The sequence below is a fragment of the Capricornis sumatraensis genome, chromosome 3 (assembly GCF_032405125.1).
Source record: "Capricornis sumatraensis isolate serow.1 chromosome 3, serow.2, whole genome shotgun sequence".
NCBI classification, from domain to species: domain Eukaryota; kingdom Metazoa; phylum Chordata; class Mammalia; order Artiodactyla; family Bovidae; genus Capricornis; species Capricornis sumatraensis.
Window position 1 is genome coordinate 79,161,940 of NC_091071.1, and position 23,378 is coordinate 79,185,317.

Below are 23,378 nucleotides of genomic sequence, written 5' to 3' on the forward strand. Positions count from 1 at the left end.
TTTACCACAGAGACACTGGGGAAGCCCATATATTCTATGAGCACCTTATATTTCCTTATAACATTTTTCAAAAATTCAGTTAAATAACTAATTGTATAATCAGGTACATAATGCCTATGATAGGCTCTAGAGGCAGTAATAAGGTCTGTACAATCATGTTCTCATTCCTAGTACCTGGCATATTAAAAGCTCAGTAAGTGCTGAATAAATAAATGACAACAAATTAAAACTCATTTTTAAAGAGTTTTTTGCTGAAGTAGGCTAGAAATTTTAAAAACTAGCTCAGAGGAGAGAGAACTTTGAGGAAAATAGGATGTGTATTGCTAAGTGAAACATACATAGCATGTCTTGTGAAGGGAGGCACAAGCACAGAGAGGGTCCAGAGACATATGTAACTTGTTTTTATCAGGAAGTAAACAGAATTTTTATTTCTTTAAATATCCATTGCTTAATGAACACTTTATTCATTAAATGCTTTATTCATTGCTCATGAATAAACATATACATACACTACATATCGGAGAAGGCAATGGCACCCCACTCCAGTACTCTTGCCTGGAAAATCCCATGGGCAGAGGCTGCACTCCATGGGGTCGCGAAGAGTCGGACATGACTGAGCGACTTCACTTTCACTTTTCACTTTCATGCATTAGAGAAGGAAATGGAAACCTATTCCAGTGTTCTTACCTGAAGAATCCCAGGAATGGGGGAGCCTGGTAGGCTGCCGTCTATGGGGTCGCACAGAGTCAGACACGACTGAAGTGACTTAGCAGCAGCAGCATACTACATATAGAAACCAAACTTCTTATTTTAAAAAAAATTTATGGGATATTTTAGATGAAGCCCATGACTTTACCACATATGACCTGACAGCAATGGTGTGTTGAAACTGGGGCTTATGTCAATTTGCCAGAACTAGTTGGGCATGTCTCTTCCTAACTCTGTATTCAGTGAAAACATTTCAATGATGTGAAAGCAGCCATGAAAAATGGAAAATGCTATAAACTGAGGCTATGGAGGCAACCAAGAGAAGAGGAGGAAGGAGGGCTATCAGAACACCGCTGCCTGATACCTAGTGGAACATAAAGATGGAACTTCCTTTTTTAATTTGTTGACAACTCTCTATACCCAGATGTGACCTGATCAGTTTACCTTAATAAGGTTGACTTCATTTTCTAGAAAGGTTCACTTGTGCGGTTTTGTAATTATGTGGAGCACAAGTACCCAATTCTAAGTCAAGAGAATAAAAAAATTATTGGGGCAATACAAAACCATAGAGCCAAGATGATGGTGAAAAGTGACTTTAGGGGGCATCTGTTTTCATCCTCTCATTTATATAGGATCATGAGAGCATTTTAGGAAGAAGGGAAGCTGCACCCAAATCCTTTTGCTTTGAGATGTAAAGTCATTAAATAATTTCTGAAGGCGTATGGTACCCTAAATGAAGACAAGCAGGAATGCATTAGGCTTCCCACTTCCATTCTCTGTTGAAAGGAAACTCCACAGATGGGAAGAGAGTTTGGACCCTTTTCCAGACTCATCTGCAGCCACCAGATTACTCTGTGTGTGTGTGTGTGTGTGTGTGTGTGTGTGTGTGCGAGTGTGTGTGTGTATTGATGGTTTGACGTCCATCATGTGAATGACGCTAAACACCTTTCTGACAGTCACTTAGGTACTAGAGAGCCTATTCTATGCGAGGAAAACTTGAAGTATACACTCAAGTCTCAAGGCTGATTTTGGTATGCATATATGTAGAGAAGGAAGCTGTGTAGCTGACTGGATTAACCTGTACAGATAAACCAGGAAGGATCAAAAACCTTGGTGGACAGGGCCTTGCTCCAAATAATAGTGAGTAGTCACAAACTCCAGTGCAGCTTGCATCACCCAACTCCCTGGATGCCAAGAGATTTCTACTTGGTGGTAGAAGATACTGAGACTAATATGTTAAGTTTTCTAGAGTTAAACAGTTGTTGAGATCAACCATGAGGGAGATATCTAGTTTATAAGGTCCATATTTTATCTCTTTTTTCACTGCTATATTACTTGTACCTAGAGTAGTATCTTTGTTGTTGCTGTTTAGTTCCCAAGTCAGGTCTAACTCCTTTGCAACTGCCTGGAATGTAGCCCACCAGACTCTTCTGTCCGTGGGATTTCCCAGGCAAGAATACTAGAATGGGTTGCTGTTTCCTTCTCCAGAGGATCTTCCTGACCGAGGGATCAAACCTGCGTCTCCTGTGTTGGCAGGCAGATTCTTTACCACTGAGCCAGCAGTTAATAATAGGCATTAAGTAGAACTGGAGGAAAGAATAAATTAGTGAATCTGAAGTCCCATTAATTCTCACTGAAGGTGGCAACTGGTTAGAGATATTAAGGACTGATTAAACCATTTAGTTTAAGTAACCCTACGGAACTTGGGAGGAGAACCCGAGGAGAAATGCCATACTTTTGGAATATCCAGACAGGATGTACCTCTGTCAATGCTAACCAAATATGACCTAATTTTACATCTCAAAATAACAAAGCCAGATATACCCTTTCCATAAAAAATGTATATTTGATGATATGTTGGCACATCTTTTCTACTTCAAATTTCTTTCTTCCCCAAGAAAGGTAAAGGATAATTTTTCATGTTTTCAAGAAGCATGAATCATTAATAGGACATTTTTTAAACCCTTCACTTACACAGAGGGCTTCCCTGATAGCTTAGTTGGTAAAGAATCTGCCTGCAATGCAGGTGACACCAGTTTGAATCCTGGGTCGGGAAAAGCTGCTGGAGAAGGGATAAGCTACGCACTCCAGTATTCCTGGGCTTCCCTTGTGGCTCAGCTGGTAAAGAATCTGCCTGCAATGAGGGAAACTTGGGTTTGATCCCTGGATTGGGAAGATGCCCTGGAGAAGGGAAAGGCTACCCACTCCAGTATTCTGGCCTGGAGACTTCTATGGACTGTACAGTCTATGGTGTCGCAAAAAGTCGGACATGACTGAGTGACTTTCACTTTCACTCACTTATACAGAGCAAGCAGTCCTTTTCAAATTCAAAACCAATGAACTTTTCTTGTCAGTAAGAGAACTGAAAACTTCAAAGTATTCAAATATCAAGCAAAGTTAACAAGAAATTTAAATTTTAAAGCATACTCTAGAAATTAAAGATCATAGAATTTAGAGCTGCAAAATTCTTTAGAGAGCACCTGACTGATTCTCTCATTTTCATGAGAGGAATAAATAGAAATAAATGTGAAATAAACAGAAGTTGAAGAATTTAACCCAACACTGCTAAAACTAAACATTTCTAAGTAATTGTATCCAATAGGGAAATTTTAAAAACTTGTTTCTTTCGTCATGCAAAACTCTACTATTTCCATGTAACATAAAAAAATGATACAGTTCATCGTTCATGTAACAGTCTTTCAAATACTCAGTTATTTAGCAGTTATGATCTAAGTATTCCCTTAGCATTTCCCTCGACTAATGTTTGTATAAGATGACCGCTACTCTGGTAATGTTCACCTTTTTCAGTGCCTACTTTAGGCATGTTCACTGTATGAAGGTCTGTATGATGCACATGGAATGCTTTGGATGCATCCATACAGACTCCTGTAGCTCTTATAGGTGGAAATTACATTCCAAGAAGTGAATAACATTCCCAGAAGTGAATCATACCCAGATAGAACAAAGAATAAGAAGAAAAAAATCAAGGACAGATATATAGAGAGTAACCAACATTTGAAAGACAGATGAGAATAGACAAAACTTTGATGAAATGGATGGAACCTCTCACATTATGTCAGTGGGAGGGTAAAACATAGATCAAAAATTTTAAACTCTATAACCTTTTGAGTCAGTGATCCTTCTGAGAATTACATCAGGAAACCCAAGTGCACAAAAAATATATATATAATAATAATTCATTGGAACTTTGTTTAAAAGAGATAAATGAGAAATAAAACGTCCATTGATAAGGGATTGGTTAAATAAAGCATGATAAAATCATGCAATGAAATACAAAGTACAATTAATATGGACAATATCAATATTAACATGGAATGATGCTGATTTTTTTAATGAAGAGAGTAGTTTAAAAGATTGTGAATTATACTATAATTCACTTACATGTAATTTAGCTATCTAAAGAGCCTCTTGATGAAAGTGAAAGAGGAGAGTGAAAAAGTTGGTTTAAAGCTCAACATTCAGAAAACTAAGATCATGGCATCCGGTCCCATCACTTCATGGCAAATAGATGGGGAAACAGTGGAAACAGTGGTAGACCTTATTTTTCTGGGCTCCAAAATCACTGAAATTAAAAGATGCTTACTCCTCGGAAGGAAAGTTACGGCCAATCTAGACAGCACATTAAAAAGCAGAGACATTACTTTGTCAACAAAGGTCCATCTAGTCAAGGCTATGGTTTTTCCAGTAGTCACGTATGGATGTGAGAGCTGGACTGTGAAGAAAGCTGAGTGCCAAAGAATTGATGCTTTTGAACTATGGTGTTGGAGAAGACTCTTGAGAGTCCCTTGGATGGCAAGGAGATCCAATCAGTCCATCCTAAAGGAAATCAGTCCTGGGTGTTCACTGGAAGGACTGATGTTGAAGCTGAAACTCCAATCCTTTGGCCACCTGATGCAAAGAGCTGACTCATTGGAAAAGACCCTGATGCTGGGAAAGATTGAGGGCAGGAGGAAAAGGGGACGACAGAGCATGAGATGGTTGGATGGCATCACCAACTTGATGGACATGGGTTTTGGGACATGGGGTAGCAAAGAGTCAGGCACAACTGAGCGACTGAACTGAACTAAACCCTTATCTGTTTATGTACATAATTAAAGTGTATTCTGTTTATAATATTAATTCTGTTCAAAAGTAATAATTTTTGCTTCTAAGTGGTGAGTTTTGGGGGCTGTTGTTTTGTTTTGTTTGCCTCCTTTATACTTTTTTATATTTCTTGGATTTTTCTAACTCAAGCCATTTTTTGTTTTAAAATATTGTTTTAATAACTTTTAAAACAATAAAAACTATTTTAATTTTGGGAATAAACATAGAAATGTCAAGTAGACTAAGAGCGGCCAGTGGATACAACAAAAAACACTAAGGAAGACTGCTCTGAGAAGCCACAGGAAGGGAGATGAGAAAAGAGAAGGAAGATCTAAAAGCAAAGGTATAGTCAAAAGGTTTACAAGCATCTGAGAATTCAAAGGGACTGACAACAGGGGACCACTGTAGCTGGCAATCAAGAGCACCTTTTTAATAGATAGAATGCATATTAATAAACTTCAAGAGAAAATCAAAGTGAGTAGCATGAGAGAAGCGATCGCTATTTCAACTTACTAAACATGACTTCCATGTTCATGACCAGTACTACTATCATTTGCATTAGACTATCAAAAAATACTTTCCCACTATATTGTCACCCTATTAAATAATAGCAATTTACTATTATAAGAAAAAATTGAGTTATGCAAAGGAAAAAACAGGTATAATTCTAAATAATTTAGCTAGGTATTATAAATCCTTTGGTAATAAGACTAATATGTTATTCACAAATGCTCCAAAGGTAATTTAGAAGCAGCTTTGAAAAGTCAAAAGGAATATTAATAGTTTAGGACATTGTGTATAATCTTAAAGTCATTATATATAATATACAATGTATAATACATAATGAAATATTACTCAGCCTTAAAAAGGAATGAAGTTTTGCCATTTATAGCAACGCGGATTCATGAACCTAGAAAGCATTATGCTTAGTGAAAGAAGTCAGAGAAAGACAATACTCTGTTAGCATTTATATGTGGAATCTAAAAAGTAAGATGAATGTATATAACAAAACCGAACAGATTCACAGATACAGAGGATAAAGTAGTTGTCACCATCAGGGAGAGGGAAGGGGAAGCAGCAAGCGAGGGGTAGAGGATTAAGAGATACAAACCGCTATGTATAGAGTAGATAAAAAACAAGGCTACATTGTACAGCACAGGAAATTATAGCATCCATTTTGTAATAATGTTAAATGGAGTATAATCTATAAAAATATTGACTATGCTATCATCTGAAGTAAATACAATATTGTAAATCAACTTAACTTCAATAAAAAGGATATTCATAAAATTCCTGCTGCAGAGACAAGATAAAAGCTAAATTTATCAGCAGAAAATCAAATCTTTATTTTCTTTTAATCATACTTTCAATTGTTTTGATTTTGTGTATTATCTTCCCAACTGAAGATCTCAGTTGGGATAGAGATGATAGAGGGATAGAGATGATAGAGGGGTAGAGATGATAGAGAAAGAAAGAAACAATTAGTCATTTTCATTATGCTTTCAGCAGTCCTGACAAACTAAAAGTAATAGGAATGACTAGGTAGGTTAGGTGAAGAAGGCAATGGCAACCCACTCCAGAATCCCATGGATGGAGGAGCCTGGTAGGCTGCAGTCCATGGGGTCACTAAGAGTCGGACACGACTGAGCGACTTCACTTGGACTTTTCACTTTAATGCATTGGAGAAGGAAATGACAACCCACTCCAGCATTCTTGCCTGGAGAATCCCAGGGACGGCGGAGCCTGGTGGGCTGCCATCTATCGGGTTGCACAGAGTTGGACACAACTGAAAGAACTTAGCAGCAGCAGCAGCAGCAGCAGGTAGGTTAGGAAAGAGGAAAGATAGAATGGGGTATTGTCACCAGAAGAAAATATAAAAGAGCGTTCCAAAAAGCAACCTCAGAATACTGGTATACAAAATGGAATTAATTCTATTAAGGTTCCAGTGATACTATTAATAGCACTGATAAAGTATCAGTTCAGTTCAGTCCCTCAGTCATGTCTGTTTCTTTGCAACCCCATGGACTGCAACACTCCAGGCTTCCCTGTCCATCACCAGCTCCCAGAGCATGCTCAAACTCATGTCCACCGAGTAGGTGATGCCATCCAACCATCTCATCCTCTGTTATCCTCTTCTCCTCCTGCCTTCAATCTTTCCCAGCATCAGGGTCTTTTCCAATGAGTCAATTCTTCACATCAGGTGGCCAAAGTATTGGAGTTTCAGCTTCAGCATCAGTCCTTCCAATGAATATTCAGGACTGATTTCCTTTAGGATGGACTGGTTGGATCTCTTTGCAGTTCAAGGGACTCTCAAGAGTCTTCTCCAACACCGCAGTTCAAAAGCATCAATTCTTTGACATTCAGCTTTCTTCATAGACCAACTCTAGCATCTATACATGACTACTGCAAAAACCATAGCTTTGACTAGATGGGCCTTTGTTGGCAAAGTAAGGTTTCAGCTTTTTAATATGCTGTCTAGGTTTGTCATAGCTTTCTTTTTTAAAAATTAGTTTATTTTAATTGGAGGCTAATTACTTTACAATATTGTAGTGGTTTTTGTCATACATTGACATGAATCAGCCATGGGTATACAGGTGTTTCCCCATCCTGAACCCCCCTCTCACCTCCCTCCCCAACCCATCCCTCAGAGTCATTCCAGTGTACCAGCGCTGAGCACCCTGTCTCATGCATCAAACCTGAACTGGCGATCTGTTTCATATATGATAATATACATGTTTCAATGTGTCATAGCTGTTCTTCCAAGGAGCAAGCATCTTTTAATTTCATGGCTGCAGTCACCATCTGCAGTTATTTTGGAGCCCAAGAAAATAAGGTATAAAATAAAAGTATAAAATGTGTGATAAAAGTATAGATGTGTATAATACAGGAAGGGGTTTCCAGGTGGTGCTAGCAGTAAAGAACCCACCTGCCAATCCAGGAGACATAAGAGATACGGGTTCAAACTGAGTCAGAAGAGCCCCTGGAAGAGGGCATGGCAACCCACTCCAGTACTCTTGCCTGGAGAATCCCATGGACAAAGGAGCCTGGCAGGCTTAAGTTCATAGGGTCACAAAGAGTTGGACATGACTAAAGTTACTTGGGAAAGGAATACAACAAGGTTGTATATTGTCACTCTATTTAAGTTACATGCAGAGTACATCATGCAAAATGACAGGCTGGATCCATTGCTGGGCTCCAATGGTTCACAAGCTGGACTCAAGATTGCTGGGAGAATATCGACAACCTCGGGTATGCAGATAATACCCCTCTAATGGCAGAAAGTAAAAAGGAACTAAAGAGCCTCTTGATGAGAGTGAAAGAGGAGAGTGAAAAAACTGGCTTAAAATTCAACATTCAAAAATTGAAGATCATGGCATCAGGTCCCATTGCTTCATGGCAAATGGATGAAGAAAAAGTGGAAGCAATGACCGATTTTATTTTCTTGGGCTCCTAAATCACTGCAGATAGTGACTGCAGCCATGAAATTAAAAGATGTTTGCTCCTTTGAAGGAAAGCTAAGATAAACCTAGACAGCATATTAAAAATCAAAGACATCACTTTGCTGACAAAGGTCCGTATAGTCAAAGGTATGGTTTTTCCAGTAGTCTTGTACCTATGTGAGAGCTGGACTAAAGAAAGCTGAATGCTGAAGAACTGATGCTTTCAAACTGTGGTGCTGGAGAAGACTCTTGAGAGTCCCTTGGACTGCAAGAAGATCAAACCAGTCAATTCTAAAGGAAACCAACCCTGAATATTCATTGGAAGGACTGATGCTGAAGCTGAAGCTCCAGTTCTTTGGCCACCTGAAGCAAATAGCCGGCTCATTGGAAAAGACCCTGATGCTGAGAAAGATTGAGGGCAAAAGGAGAGGAGGGCAGTAAGAGGATGAGATGGTTACATAGCATCACAGACCCAGTGGACATAAATCTGAACAAACCCCAGAAGACAGTGAAGCACAGGGAATTCTGGAGTGCTGGGGTCATAAAGACCCCATGAGGTCATAAAGAGTCGTACACAACTTAGCAACTGAACAACAAAAAAATCCAGAAATTTAAGAACATCACCTCTTTCAATTACTATTTAACACTTACTCTCATCAATATTTATTGCAGTTTATATTTTAAATGTAAACATTTATGTGCAAGGTGGCCACTGTAATTTTTCCCAAGGAAGTTTAGAAGTCAAGTGCCCTTTTGATAGCACCAGTATGTAAACCACCTTTGAAAATAAAGAGCATAAAGCAGAAGTTTTGCTCACTGCTTGTATACCATTAGCACGCAATTAATATTGGTGAATGATGATGACTTCACAAGGGAAGTCCAAATTGATTGGTAGCCCACCTGTGCTTCAATTGTGAGGGGATAACCTGTGGAGGTTCCAATCACATGCAGCCAGTGGGTTTTAAAGTAGGATAGCTCTAGAGGGAAGCTAGTGGAAATAGAGATTGAAGAATTTAATCAAGTAGACTAAATTGATTCCTTCACAATGTCACTTTCAGAATACTACTCCCACATTATGAAACCGTATAACTAAATAATCAACTCATTTAAGTCTCAGATGTCTGGAAAACTCAGAAGTATAGTGTTAATATAAACTATTAAGAAGCTTTAGTCATTTGTGGTTTGTCTTCAAAGTATTAAATATTTCTGAAGAAAAATATAGAAGGATTAAAGCAATAAATTCGTTGCTGCAAAATACCCTATTTTAATATTTATAGGATTATATTTAAGGTAATGAAAATGGATTTCTTTTCATCTATTATATCACTAAAATAGCAAATGACTGAAAATTTTACATATACACACACAAACATACAGTTCTCCTTATTCACAAAGGATATGTCTTAGGTCACAATACATAGAAAATACTTCAAGTCTGTACTGTGCCTTTGATAAGTAGAGAACAGGTAGTAAACAGAGACAGATTTATAAGGAATAATGAGGGAGATTAAGAATATATGCTCTTATTCTAAAATCAGCTCCCTAAAAACTGACATCGTAAACTAGGGATGGAAAAAATACAACAAGGACTCCTAAATTATGAAACCATAAGTTTGCTGGATTTCTTAGTCACATATACACATTATAATATTTGTTACTATTACTATCCTCATGCAAGGACATACTTGCAAATGATATAACTATTTGTGAATGATCTAATAAGCCATGACCAAATTTAGAAAAATAGATCTTTAAAATTTACAATATACTCTAAAAATAGACTATAAATAACTATCAAGCTACCACTGCAAATAGAAAAAATATCACAAATAAATTTATATATCAAAATAAAGATGTGGGTCACACAAAATTCATGTGGAACAATTAGTATGAAGAAACATGGAACATGATGTATAGCTCACCTGGGAGTTAATTTTAGGAATCAAAGTAATTCCACTATTAGACTGTTTAAAAATAAATATTGTCTTATTTAGTTTTTATTTTTAGGATATCCAGGAGAAAAATAAAACAATTCATTGTGAAATGCACATAGGTGGCCAAGATAGTCAATTAGGAAATAAAATTTACTACTGGCTATCTTTTTTTTTTTCTGGTATCTTAACTATTAGACTATCTGCCCAATTTCCATCCTCAAATATCTAAAGTGTTTGGCAGGCAGAATGTACAATTTTAAATGGATCCTATGTAGTTAATTAACTCCATTAATTATTACTAATGGACCAAATACCAGTTAGAATTTCTCCATCAAGTGACTTTGAACCTGTATCACAATATTAAATTGCACAAAAGCTAGCAAACAAAAATAGCAGGAAAAATGGTTCTTTCTTTTTCAAATAAAAGACATTTGAAATAACGAAACAATAAGATTATTCATTCTGTGGTACAGCAGAGACAAGAATTTAAAATAAGAGAACATGAGGTTACATTAAAAATTGTCTCCAATGGGACAGAGCTCTTCCTTTTGTGGAAATGAATCAGTCTAATGGGAATTTACTAGTTTTAAATTTTTCAAATTTTGGCAAAATTATTTGGAAAGCTATTGCAATACAGGTACTAACAAATTCTTTATTGCTTCATTGGATAATCTCAACTTTTTAAAAATAGTTATGATTGAGTAAATATGCCCCAGTCTTCCAGTTAATACACATCTTGCCCCATTCAGTCACCTAAAAAACAAGTCTCCACATTATGTTTACATCTAGGTGTTAAAAGCCCAGACCCCTGAGTGTCTGAATCCCTGCTCTTACACTTGCTAGTCAGGACTTGGGCAGCCCAATCTTTTGGGCTTTGGTTTCTTTATCCATAAAATTGAGATGATAATAGCACTTATCACACTGAGTAACTAAAATTTTAATTCATTCTTCATTATTTGACTTACCTTATGCAAATATTTAAACTTCATTTCCAGTCACTCCTTACCTCCACGTACACAATTCCAGTGTGTTAGCCACACCATATTTGCCATTCCCAGAATATGATCAATCCTTCCTTCTTTGTCCTCAGAACTCTCATTCATCCTTCTAAGCCCATCTCAATCTCTCTGAAGCCAACTTTTGTTTCTCTCACCAGAATTCATTTTTGCCTTCTGACGGCAATTTTGGGAGATTAAAAAATCAGAAAGAAAAATATGTAAGCCTAAATTTTGGATTTTTCTTTATTTTTTAAGTTATTTTTTACTTTGGTTGAAAAATATCGTATCATTATCATAGAATCAGAACTTATCTTCTGTTTTTTAGTGAAAAATACTTTTGACATTACAATAATTATGGTCAGAAAAGCATTTTAGTTATCTTAAGAGCACAGGAATGCATTAGGTGAAATGAAGAAAGTGGGAAGGTATTATCACTGATAAAATTATGTTGCATGACAGCTTTGCACTATGTATTTTACTTATATTTTCTCTGGACTTTGGGTCCACAATATATCGAATGGTCCTAAAAGAAATAAACTAGTAAACCTAATTTTTTGTCTAAAATAAAGTGAGCAAAAGAATATCAAGATATAGGTATAATTTTCTCTATTAAATCCATGACTTAAAAGTATTTTTCTCTCTGCTAAAAGCAACATAAAATAAACAAAATGTCTTTTTAATTTAATTTGTAGGCCAAGATTTAAATATTAGCTTAACTTTTCCATTAAACTAAAATTTATGAATTCCTGCACATCCAATTAAGATGTAACTAGTTTTATTTATCTTAGTACAGTGCATAATCAGAACCTCCTGTATTTACACGTTAAATGTTTGAAAGGTAATTAAATATTTGATGAGTGTTGATTATGCATCTAATTATATTACATAAACTTAACTTCTTACATGTTTAGTGACATATTATTGAATTACATATAAATGAGATTCAATGCAACACATTTTTTAGTATCTATCGAGTATAAGAAAAAGTGCTGGATAGATACCATGATATAATGCAAATAACAGGTAAGACAAAGATTTGTTCCTGAACAAGCTTGCAATCAAATAAGAATGATAAGAAATATATACGTAATAATAATATATGAAATTATGTAAATTCAGAAAGAGTTATCTGAAGGAGGAAGATAATTATTCTGCCAGGAGGGATCAAGTAACACTAACGGGTGGGCAGAATGAACATTCTATTCTTTGTGGAGAAGATGCTGCTGCTGCTGCTAAGTCACTTCTGTTGTGTCCAGCTCTGTGCAACCCCATAGACGGCAGCCCACCAGGCTCCCTGATCCCTGGGTTTCTCCAGGCAAGAACACTGGAGTGGGTTGCCATTTCCTTCTCCAATGCGTTAAAGTGAAAAGTCAAAGTTAAGTCGCTCAGTCGTGTCTGACTCTTAGTGACCCCATGGACTGTAGCCCACCAGGCTCCTCCATCCATGGAATTCTCCAGGCAGGAGTACTGGAGTGGGGTGCCATTGCCTTCTCTGGTGGAGAAGATGAGAAGGCACCAATTTGGTATTGTTGTTGTTTAGTCACGAAGTCGTGTCTGACTCTTTGCAACTCCACAGACTGTAGTCCGCCAGGCTTCTCTGTCCATGGGATTTCTGTTTAGGCAAGAATACTGAAGTGGGTTGCCTTTTCCCTCTCCAGGGGCTCTTCCCAACCCAGGATCTAATCTGCATCTCCAGCATTGCAGGTGGATTCTTTATCACTGAGCCACCTGGGAAGTTCCCAATTCGTGTGCTTAGTTGCTCAGTCGTGAATGACTCTTTGCAACCCTGTGGACTGTGGCCCACCAGGCTCCCCTGTCCATGGGGATTTTCCAGGCAAGAATACTGGAGTGGGTTTCCATGCCCTCCCCCAGGTGATCTTCCCAACCCAGGTATCAAACCTAGGTCTCCTGCACTGCAGGTGGATTCTTTACCACTGAGCCACCTGGGAAGCCCCCAATTTGGTATGGAACAACTAAAATGTTTTGAACACAAAGTTGCTAATAATATTCTTAAGGTTTTACTGCCTCCTATATGTTCTCAAGCTGTAGAAAATAGCAGGTATTATTTTAGAAATATGTGCTAAAAACACAGAAAACAAATTGTATCTCACTCACTAAAGAATTTATTTATATATATCAATGATTTGGGGTAAAGTTTAACCTGTGAGGAAGAATGCAAGCTGTAACAAGTATAAAGTTAGGCAACAAAGGAACATGAAAGATAAAAGGGCAAGCATTCTATGCCATATACAGAAACTAACTCAAAATGAATCAAAGAACTAAAGGTAAGACCCAAAACTATAAATTAGAAGTAAACATAGGAAAAAGCTTTATGACATTGGATTTGGCAAGTATTTCTTGAAAATAACACCAAAAACATAGGCAACAAAAGCAAAACTAGACAAACTGGACTACATCAAAACATTAAAATTTTATGTGTACCAAAGGACACAGTCAACAGAGAGAAGGGGCAATCTACTGAACAAGAGAAAATATTTACAAATCATGTATCAACAACAACATTAAAAACTCAAACAATGCACAAAAGACTTGAATAGACACTTCTCCAAAGATGACACACAAATGGCCAACAAGCATATGAGAAGATGTTTAATACCACCGATCATTAGGAAAATGCAAATGAAAACCACAATGAGAAATCACCTCACATCCATTAGGATGGCTACTATCAAGAAAACTTGGAAAACTGTATTAGTGAGGAGGTTTTAAAAAAATGGAACCCTAATGCAGTTTGGTGGGAATGTAAAATTGTGCATGAGCTATGAAAAACAAAATGACAATTCCTCTAAAAATTAAAAACGGAATGACCCTTGTTGTTGTTCAGTCTCTAAATTGTATACGACTCTTTGCAGCCCCATGGACCACAGTACATAGTGGAGGCTTCTCTGTCCTCCACTCTCTCCAGAGTTTGCTCAGATTCGTGTCCACTGAGTTGGTGATACCATCTAACCATCTCATTCTCTGCCACCCACTTCTCCTTTAGCCTTCAATCTTTCACAGCATCAAGATCTTTTCCAACGAGTCAGCTCTTTGCATCAGGTAGCCAAAGTATCATAGATTTTCCAATGGATATTCAGGATTAAATATTCAGGATATTCCAATGGATATTTTTCCAATGGATACTCCTTTAGGATTGACCCTAGAATCCAGCAAGTCCACGTAGGGGTATATACTCAAAAGAATTGAAAGCAGGGTCCCAAAGAAATATCTGCATATTCATGCTCATAACAGCACTGCTCACAACAGCAAAGAGATGAAAGCAATTATGTTCATAATAGATGAGTGGATAAATAGAATGTAGTATATACATACAGTGGATATTACTCAGTCTTCAGAAGGAAAGTAAGTCTAACACATGCTACAACATAGATAAGCCTTCAAGACATTATGCTAAGTGAAATAAATCAGTCAAAAAAGACAAATACTGCATGAGCTCACTTACATGAGGTGTATAATGGTAGCCAAATTCATAGAAACAGAAGGTAAAATGGTGGTTGCCAGGGGAGAAAGAAATGGGGAGCTGTTGTTTTACAGAATTTCCGTTTTGAGGATGAAAAAGTTCTGGAGATGGCTTATACAACATTGTGAATAGGTTTAACAACACTGAACTGTACACTTAGAACTGGTTATGATGATAAATTTTATGTTAGGCTTTTTTACCACAAAGAACTTCTATTTCATTTCAAGTAAGTATCTGTTGGTATATTTTATCTATGTTACTAAAGAAGCTCTTAGAAATTGTCACTCTCGTCTTTTCCTTTTAATTACACAAAAGGAGAAACTACCATACTCCCTCCATTATCCTCAGTAATGCCACCTTTCCGTCTGGTGCTCTTGCCTTACCCATGTTACAATATATTATGCTGCCAGTTGATTTTTTCTGAACCATGATTTTTTCTGAACCATTGCTCCTGCATTATTTTCTGATGCAGGGTAATCAACTTGGGAATCACTAACAGATTTGTTTATTCTTTGCATGCATCACAACAGAATCCTCTACAGCATCCTCAAATGCTGGAATATTTATCTACTCACTATGATCTGGGAGCAAAACAAATACTTATAAAACCAACATAAATAAGGTTTTCTTCATTTTTTAAAATTCTGTAATATAATATTAAGTTTGCATTCTGTGGTGTTATTTTCAATCACCAGTGACTTGGTCACAATTATTCACTTCTGGTATTAAAATTCCCACTATAGACATCAGCAAATGAAACAAATATGATTTAATCCAATTGTGGTTTTTCAAGCAGAAATCTCTTTTAAAGCATTGTGCACTATTATGTGCATTTCCTAATCATTCCCAGTAAAAGGAAATGTATGTAATATATGTTAACACAATAACTAAAATGACCTTAGTAAATCTTATTTTAGCATTATGTATTTTCCATTCAAAGGGACCCTTCACCATTTTACTTTAGCTATTAATAAATTTCCTTCTCCAGGGAATCCTTCCTGACCCAGGGATCGAACCCAGGTCTCCTGCATTGCAGGCAGATGCTTTACCTTCTGAGCTACCAGGGAAGCCCCATTTATAAATTACTAACTGTTAACTTCCATTTATCTGTATGTGGATTATCAACCATAATCTTTAAACGCAAGATGATTTTTCCCTGGAATGGAGTATATTCTTACACTAAATTCTTGTTTTGTTAGGTTTTCTTATGTGAGTTTAGTGACTATAAGCATAGTTTAAGTCATGGTACAACTTAAGCAGGACAGTAAATACACTGCTGAGAAAAAAGCAATAGCATTTCAAATCTAAAGAAAAATTACCTTTATATTACTCATTACTGGGTTAGATTTTTCAAGTTTCTGCTCATTTCAACTTATATAATAAATATGGATAGCATCCAAATTACTGAGCCCACCCATTAAGTATAAACTTTCTAGACCTCGAGGGTTTTCTGTGAATCAAGCAAAATGTCAGGCATAGAGTAGGTATAGTTTGAAAGTTGTCTCTAGATAGTATATTACCTCTTGTCTTATTTAATTGTTGTAGCTAAAGTTAAGACCCAAGAATAATGAATTTAATTGTAATTTAAGTGGCTACATTACAATTCTTAAGGGGAATAAACACTTTAGACTGCAGTAGATTATTAAGAGCTATCTCCAATTCATTTTACTTCAGATGATTTGGGTATCACTTTTTAACAAAGAGATGAAAAATATCATATACCTTGTATCCCACTAGTAATAATCATTGTCTGTTTCACCCCCTTCATTGTTTGGTAGGTTTAATGGCTCAGCCTAAAACTATACACTTTAGTACAAGGTCAAAGCTAAAATATAGGTCTCTTGAGTTTCCGTCTAGCCCTCTGTTTGCTAAACACCCTGCTGCTTGATAAACAGAAGGCCAAGGAATTTTGAGTGCTATTAATTCCAAGATTTTGGAAGTACAGCTGTATTTGAAAGTCTGTAGAAATTGCACTGTAGTAACCTATTTTCTTCCCTAATTTTCTAACTGAATGTTCTTAATATAAAAAAAATCAACTAACGGTGTGTACACATAAATTGTGGTATTATTGACTATGCCAAAGCCTTTGACTGTGTGGATCACAATAAACTGTGGAAAATTCTGAAAGAGATGGGAATACCAGACCACCTAACCTGCCTCTTGAGAAATCTGTATGCAGGTCAGGAAGCAACAGTTAGAACTGAACACGGAACAACAGACTGGTTCCAAATAGAAAAAGGAGTGTGTCAAGACTGTATATTGTCACCCTGCTTATTTAACTTCTATGCAGAGTACATCATGAGAAACGCTGGACTGGAAGAAGCACAAGCTGGAATCAAGATTGCCGGGAGAAATATCAATAACCTTAGATATGCAGATGACACCACCCTTATGGCAGAAAGTGAAGAAGAACTAAAAAGCCTCTTGATGAAAGTGAAAGAGGAGAGTGAAAAAGTTGGCTTAAAGCTCAACATTCAGAAAACAAAGATCATGGCATCCGGTCCCATCACTTCATGGGAAAGAGATGGGGAATCAGTAGAAACAGTGTCAGACTTCATTTTTTGGGGCTCCAAAATCACTGCAGATGGTGATTGCAGCCATGAAATTAAAAGACGCTTACTCCTTGGAAGAAAAGTTATGAGCAACCTAGATAGCATATTCAAAAGCAGAAACATTACTTTGCCAACTAAGGTCTGCCTAGTCAAGGCTATGGTTTTTCCTGTGGCCATGTATGGATGTGAGAGTTGGACTGTGAAGAAGGCTGAGTGCCATAGAATTGATGCGTTTGAACTGTGGTGTTGGAGAAGACTCTTGAGAGTCTCTTGGACTGCAAGGAGATCCAACCAGTCCATTCTGAATGAGGTCAACCCTGGGCTTTCTTTGGAAGGAATGATGCTAAAGCTGAAGCTCCAGTACTTTGGACACCTCATGCGAAGAGTTGACTCATTGGAAAAGACTCTGATGCTGGGAGAGATTGGAGGCAGGAGGAGAAGGGGACGACCCAGGATGAGATGGCTGGATGGCATCAAGGACTCGATGGGCGTGAGTCTGGGTGAACTCCGGGAGATGGTGATGGACAGGGAGGCCTGGCATGCTGCGATTCATGGGGTCACAAAGAGTCGGACACAACTGAGTGACTGAACTGAACTGAACTGAACTGAATAATTGCCAAACAATGCTCAAACAATCACACAGTTGCACTCATCTCACACACTAGTAAAGTACTGCTCAAAATTCTCCAAGCCAGGCTTCAAAGTACATAAACCGTGAACTTACAGATATTCAAGCTGGTTTTAGAAAAGGCAGAGGAACCAGAGATCAAATTGCCAACATCTGCTGGATCATCGAAAAAGCGAGAGAGTTCCAGAAAAACATCTATTTCTGCTTTATTGACTATGCCAAAGCCTTTGACTGTGTGGATCACAATAAACTGCAGAAAATTCTTCAAGAGATGGGAATACCAGAGCACCTGATCTGCCTCTTGAGAAACCTGTATGCAGTTCAGGAAGCAACAGTTAGAACTGGACATGGAACAACAGTCTGGTTCCAAATAGGAAAAGGAGTACGTCAAGGCTGTATATTGTCACCCTGCTTATTTAACTTCTATGCAGAGTACATCATGAGAAACGCTGGGCTGGAAGAAGCACAAGCTGGAATCAAGATTGCTGGGAGAAATATCAATAAGCTCAGATATGCAGATGACACCACCCTTATGGCAGAAAGTGAAGAAGAACTAAAAAGCCTCTTGTTGAAAGTGAAAGAGGAGAGTGAAAAAGTTGGCTTAAAGCTCAACATTCAGAAAACGAAGATCATGGCATCTGGTCCCATCACTTCATGGCAAATAGATGGGAAACAGTGGAAACGGTGACAGACTATTTGGGGGGGGCTCCAAAATCACTGCAGATGGTGATTGCAGCCATGAGATTAAAAGATGTTTGTTCCTTGGAAGGAAAGTTATGACCAACCTAGATAGCATACTCAAAAGCAGAGATGTTACTTTGCCAACAAAGGTCCGTCTAGTCAATGCTATGGTTTTTCCAGTAGTCATGTATGGATGTGAGAATTGGACTATAAAGAAAGCTGAGCACAAAGAATTGATGCTTTTGAACTGTAGTGTTGGAAAAGACTGGAAAGTCCCTTGGATGGCAAGGAGATTCAACCAGTCCATCCTAAAGGAAATCAACCCTGAATTTTCACTGGAAGGACTGATGCTGAATCTGAAACTCCAGTCCTTTGGCCACCTGATGCAAAGAGCTGACTCATTGGAGAAAACCCTGATGCTGGGAAAAATTGAAGGCAGGAGGAGAAGAGGACGACAGAGAATGAGATGGCTGGATGGCATCACCAACTCAATGGATATGAGTTTGAGTAAGCTCTGGGAGTTTGTGATGGACAGGGAAGCCTGGAGTGCTGCAGTCCATGGGATCGCAAAGAGTCAGACATGACTGAGTGACTGAACTGAACTGAAAAATTGCCAACACTTATGTAACTCTTGCACCAGGTACTATTCTAAGTATTTTTCCCTTTTTCCTCACAAGAACTTTAGGAAACACATTCTATTGTTATCTTTATTTTAACAACAGAGAAAAAAACTGAGAAAGTGAAAGTGAAGTCTCTCAGTCATGTCCGACTCTTTGCCAGTCTCCTCCCTCCACTGAATTTTCTAGGCTAGGTCCTGGAGTGGGTTGCCCTTTCCTTCTCCAGGGGCTCTTCCTGATTCAGAGATTGAACTTGAGTTTCCTGCATTGCGGGTAGATGCTTTACCATCTGAGCCACTAGAGAAGCCACAGAGAAGCTAACTAATTAACTAGCTAAAGGTTCTGTAGCATATAAGGAACAGAGCTGATATTTAAACCCAGGATATTCTGGTTCAGAATCTCCCTGTTGAATTATCTGGTCACACAAATGACACCTTGAGCCCTCTCTCACAGATATCACAATAAAACTAGAACACCAATTGTCCTTATCTCCCAGTGACAGTCTACTCTGACAACACAGTGAGATGCTTCTCCTGTCCTCCTCTGTCACGCAGCCCCACCCAAGATGCTGCTGCTAAGTCGCTTCAGTTGTGTCCGACTCTATGCAAGCCCATAGATGGCAGCCCACCAGGCTCCCCCATCCCTGGGATTCTCCAGGCAAGAACACTGGAGTGGCTAGTCTGTCATAATTTTTTTCTTTTCATTTCCCAATTAATTTTAACTCCTTGAAGCAAGGGTTACTGAAAGACTGGCACACAATATAGTATAGGAATACAGGAGAGGTTCAATAAAGGTCTGTTGAATGAATTAATGCTCTCATTGTTTGCAGGACTGCCTATTGGCTCTCCAGACTACACCAAAACCGTCATATCCATGTTCCACCACCACCACTACTCTGAGTTCAACTTTTGCCGTTCTCCACATTACGAAAACTTCACATTTCTTTGAAATACCAACAAGTATCCCCTTCCCCCCAAAAGTCTTACCTTCTAAATCTTCTTTCTCAAAGTGTGTTTTGAGAATAGAACGAGTTCCACCTCTATCCACAACTGCTTCTTCATCATTTCTCTGGAAGAGAGAGAAAGAAGACTAAATGATAGCACTATATATTCTCTTAATTTCAGAAAATAAATTTCAATGTCACCTGATAATTTAGAGGTCTAATTCATTAACATAAACCTACTTGCATATGACTATTCTGTTTGATTATCAAGTGTTAGTTTACAAAAGAAAAGACTAATTTGACCACACATTCAGAGAAGGAATGTCGCTTGATTTTCCATGAAACTGAGGGCAGTCAAACCTTCTAGTTGGCATCATTTGTTAGTGAGATGAAAAATAGAAAATAGTTATCCTGTCAATTTAGTAACATGCATTTTTATCTCTGATAAAGAATTCTTGTTAACAAGATGACATTTTGAACTGTACAAAAGAAATATGAAAATCATTAATATTAACACCACTAATGCTATGGCAGGGACAAATAATTCCATTGCCATTATAAACATGGCTGAGGAGAACTAACCTCTTGAAAGCAATTAGTAGTAATTACTACATAAACTACAACTCTAGTGACTTTACTTCAGTATAATGCATTTTATTCAAACTAAACTAAATTACAATCATATGCATTAAACCTTCATTCAGTTTCTCTAAATTTTCTTACCTATTTAGAAGAACTGGACATAGGTTCTGTATTTTGAACACTGTACACATACTCAAACCAGCAGACTCAGTGATTAGGTATTCAGTAAAATAATGGGGGAGGTGTGAGTATATTCCAGTTTGACCATGTAGGATGGACAAAATACAAAATACAAAATACTGAATGAGGAGAAATACAGATTATTTACAACTTGTATCTGGTGGTGAACATCTATGTAAAAACTGCCTTAAAAGTGAACACTGGGCACAAAAGGAGAAATGAAAGGTAGAATAAATTTGAATGAATGTTTCAAGATCTATGTCTAAGCTTATTCAAGTTTATAACTATTAGAAAAGTAAAATATTTTTGTTTCTTCTTTGAAAGTCTTTTAATTCCTGATCATAATCTTAATAAAGATTTGTCCTCCACGTTCAGCAAATCAGTACTTTCAGTTGTAGGATTACAGACATGGGAAAAGTGAAAGTGTTAGTCAGTCAGTCATGTCTGACTCTGCAACCCCTTGGACTATAGCCCACCAGGCTCCTCTGTCCATAGGATTCTCCAGGCAAGAATACTGGTGGGTTGCCATTCCCTTCTCCAGGGGATCTTCCTGAACCAGGAACTGAACCCAGGTCTCCTGCAAGATTCTTTACCATCTGAACCACCAGGGAAACCCAGATTATAGACATATTTCAATCCAAAAAGATCAGCTCTCATATGCTTCAAATGCAGCAAAATATGTAGCAGAAGGACACGCTTTATACCCTGTTGTCTTTCTGACAACTTGTGCTGACACAAGGCAGGGTAAAGTCTTTGAAATTAGAATTAAAGAAACTTACAATATAATGAGAAAAAGAATTAAAATGAAGATAGATTTCAGAACCCATTGCTCTTCTGTTTGGCAAGGTTTAAGAAAATCTGTTGGTTTAAGCAATAATAGCAATAGCCAAAGTCGAGACATATCATTTTCTTGAACCAAATAAATGCAAGCTTCAGCCTATTTTGAATCTGCTCTTGATACATTTACAAATGAAATTTATCCTCTGTGCAAGACATTTTCAAATACATGTCACATTGGAATACAACTCTGCCCTCTGGGGTATTGTTAGGAAGAACGCCAAAAGCTAAGTCATGCATACTTGTTCAAAGGTCAGAAAGAGCACTGTTCCACTATAACTCAAAATGGCAGGCTCTGAAAACAACTGCAAAATGGAAAGCTTTATATAGAATATATAAAGATCTTTTTCCCCATACATAAACATTTGATTTTGATTTCAAAGACCTGAAGCAATTTTCAACTTAAACAGAATGCTTTTTCCCATTATTTATATAAAGCATGTATACTCTCTGTATACAAAAGTTAATTTTCTTGAATAGCTAATGTTAAGATATTGAGATAAAATAAAATTCTGCATCAGAAGTAGAAGTGGAATCTAAATAGGAAATAGCTGATTGATTAAATACTATGCAGGTTACTAACAGAAGTGACCTAATTTTAATTTTTCTTTAAAAGAGAAAGAACTAGAAGCTAGAATATGAATATAACTCAATGTAAGTGACTCATTTTGTAGTTTCACATTATCCTCTTTAAATACTCCCTAGTTGCTCCATATTTGCAACCCCAAATTCTGAAGATATAGATTAATGCTAATATATATACTGAAATTCCTCAACTTTGGCTATAGCTCAGAAGATTGCTTTGATATTATTCAAGACTTTTAGCATAGTAGTGCCCTTCCCCCATATGACCAGGAGCAGGCAAACATGAGGTGTGATATAGGGAAATGCAGAGCAACATATGGCACTGGGTCCAGTCTATGTGGTAATCAAACAGAGCAATAAGCAAAAATTTTACTTCATCTTCAACTGTCATTATCTTTAGAACTGGTGAAAATCAGATATATATTAGTGTGCCCTAATTTCCATATGTATGAATATTTACTCATCTAGGAGCAAATTTTAGCACTATGTTAGAGAGACAACACATAAATATATTACACTGCCTTTCAATACAATTCACCTTTGCTATACTGTTGGGTAAACAGTTTTAAGATGGTTGAGTCCAGCAAACAGAGTTTTAATTGGGCGGGGGAACATGGTCCATAGCGAAAAATACATATCCCAACACAGTCACATATTCAGATACATGTAATCAAAAGTTTCACAAACTAGCATTTATTCTTACTACAAACAATGCACTCTGATATTTTCTGTTCAAGGGTATACTACTTCATTCAGAAGTCCTAGTCACTACCCATTACATTTATGTAAGGACTGAAAAATGGCTTGTGACCTGCAATTTGAAAACCATTGGTATAGACTATGACCCTGGGACAGACTAACTCATTCACACAGAAATTTCTTCTAAAATTGTTTATAAATATCATCAGCTTTAAGAGTATGCCAAAAACACCTTTTTCTGATTTACCATGGCTCTTGAGCACAGTCATCAGTGAAATAAACCTTTCTGGCTTTACAAGCCAAAATCTAACAGCAATCTTCTGGGCAGGAAAATTGAAACTTTTTCATGTCCTTCTAATAATTCTCATCTCACTTGAAAATGGATTAATAGAGGAGAAAGCAGTTCATT

At 37.3% G+C, this 23,378-nt stretch overlaps 1 protein-coding gene across 3 annotated transcripts in view; it reads right to left on the reverse strand.

The window, feature by feature from the left end:
* The window catches only part of SLC4A10 (solute carrier family 4 member 10), a 240,345-nt gene that overhangs the window by 190,716 nt on the left and 26,251 nt on the right, over positions 1–23,378 (reverse strand). For 2 of the 3 annotated variants that reach the window (XM_068969333.1, XM_068969332.1), the window contains exon 2: positions 20,130–20,211. In XM_068969333.1, the coding sequence (XP_068825434.1) occupies positions 20,130–20,211 (82 nt within the window). Of the gene's footprint in view, positions 1–20,129; positions 20,212–23,378 lie in introns of those variants that run through there. The other variant, XM_068969334.1, reaches the window with a different exon arrangement.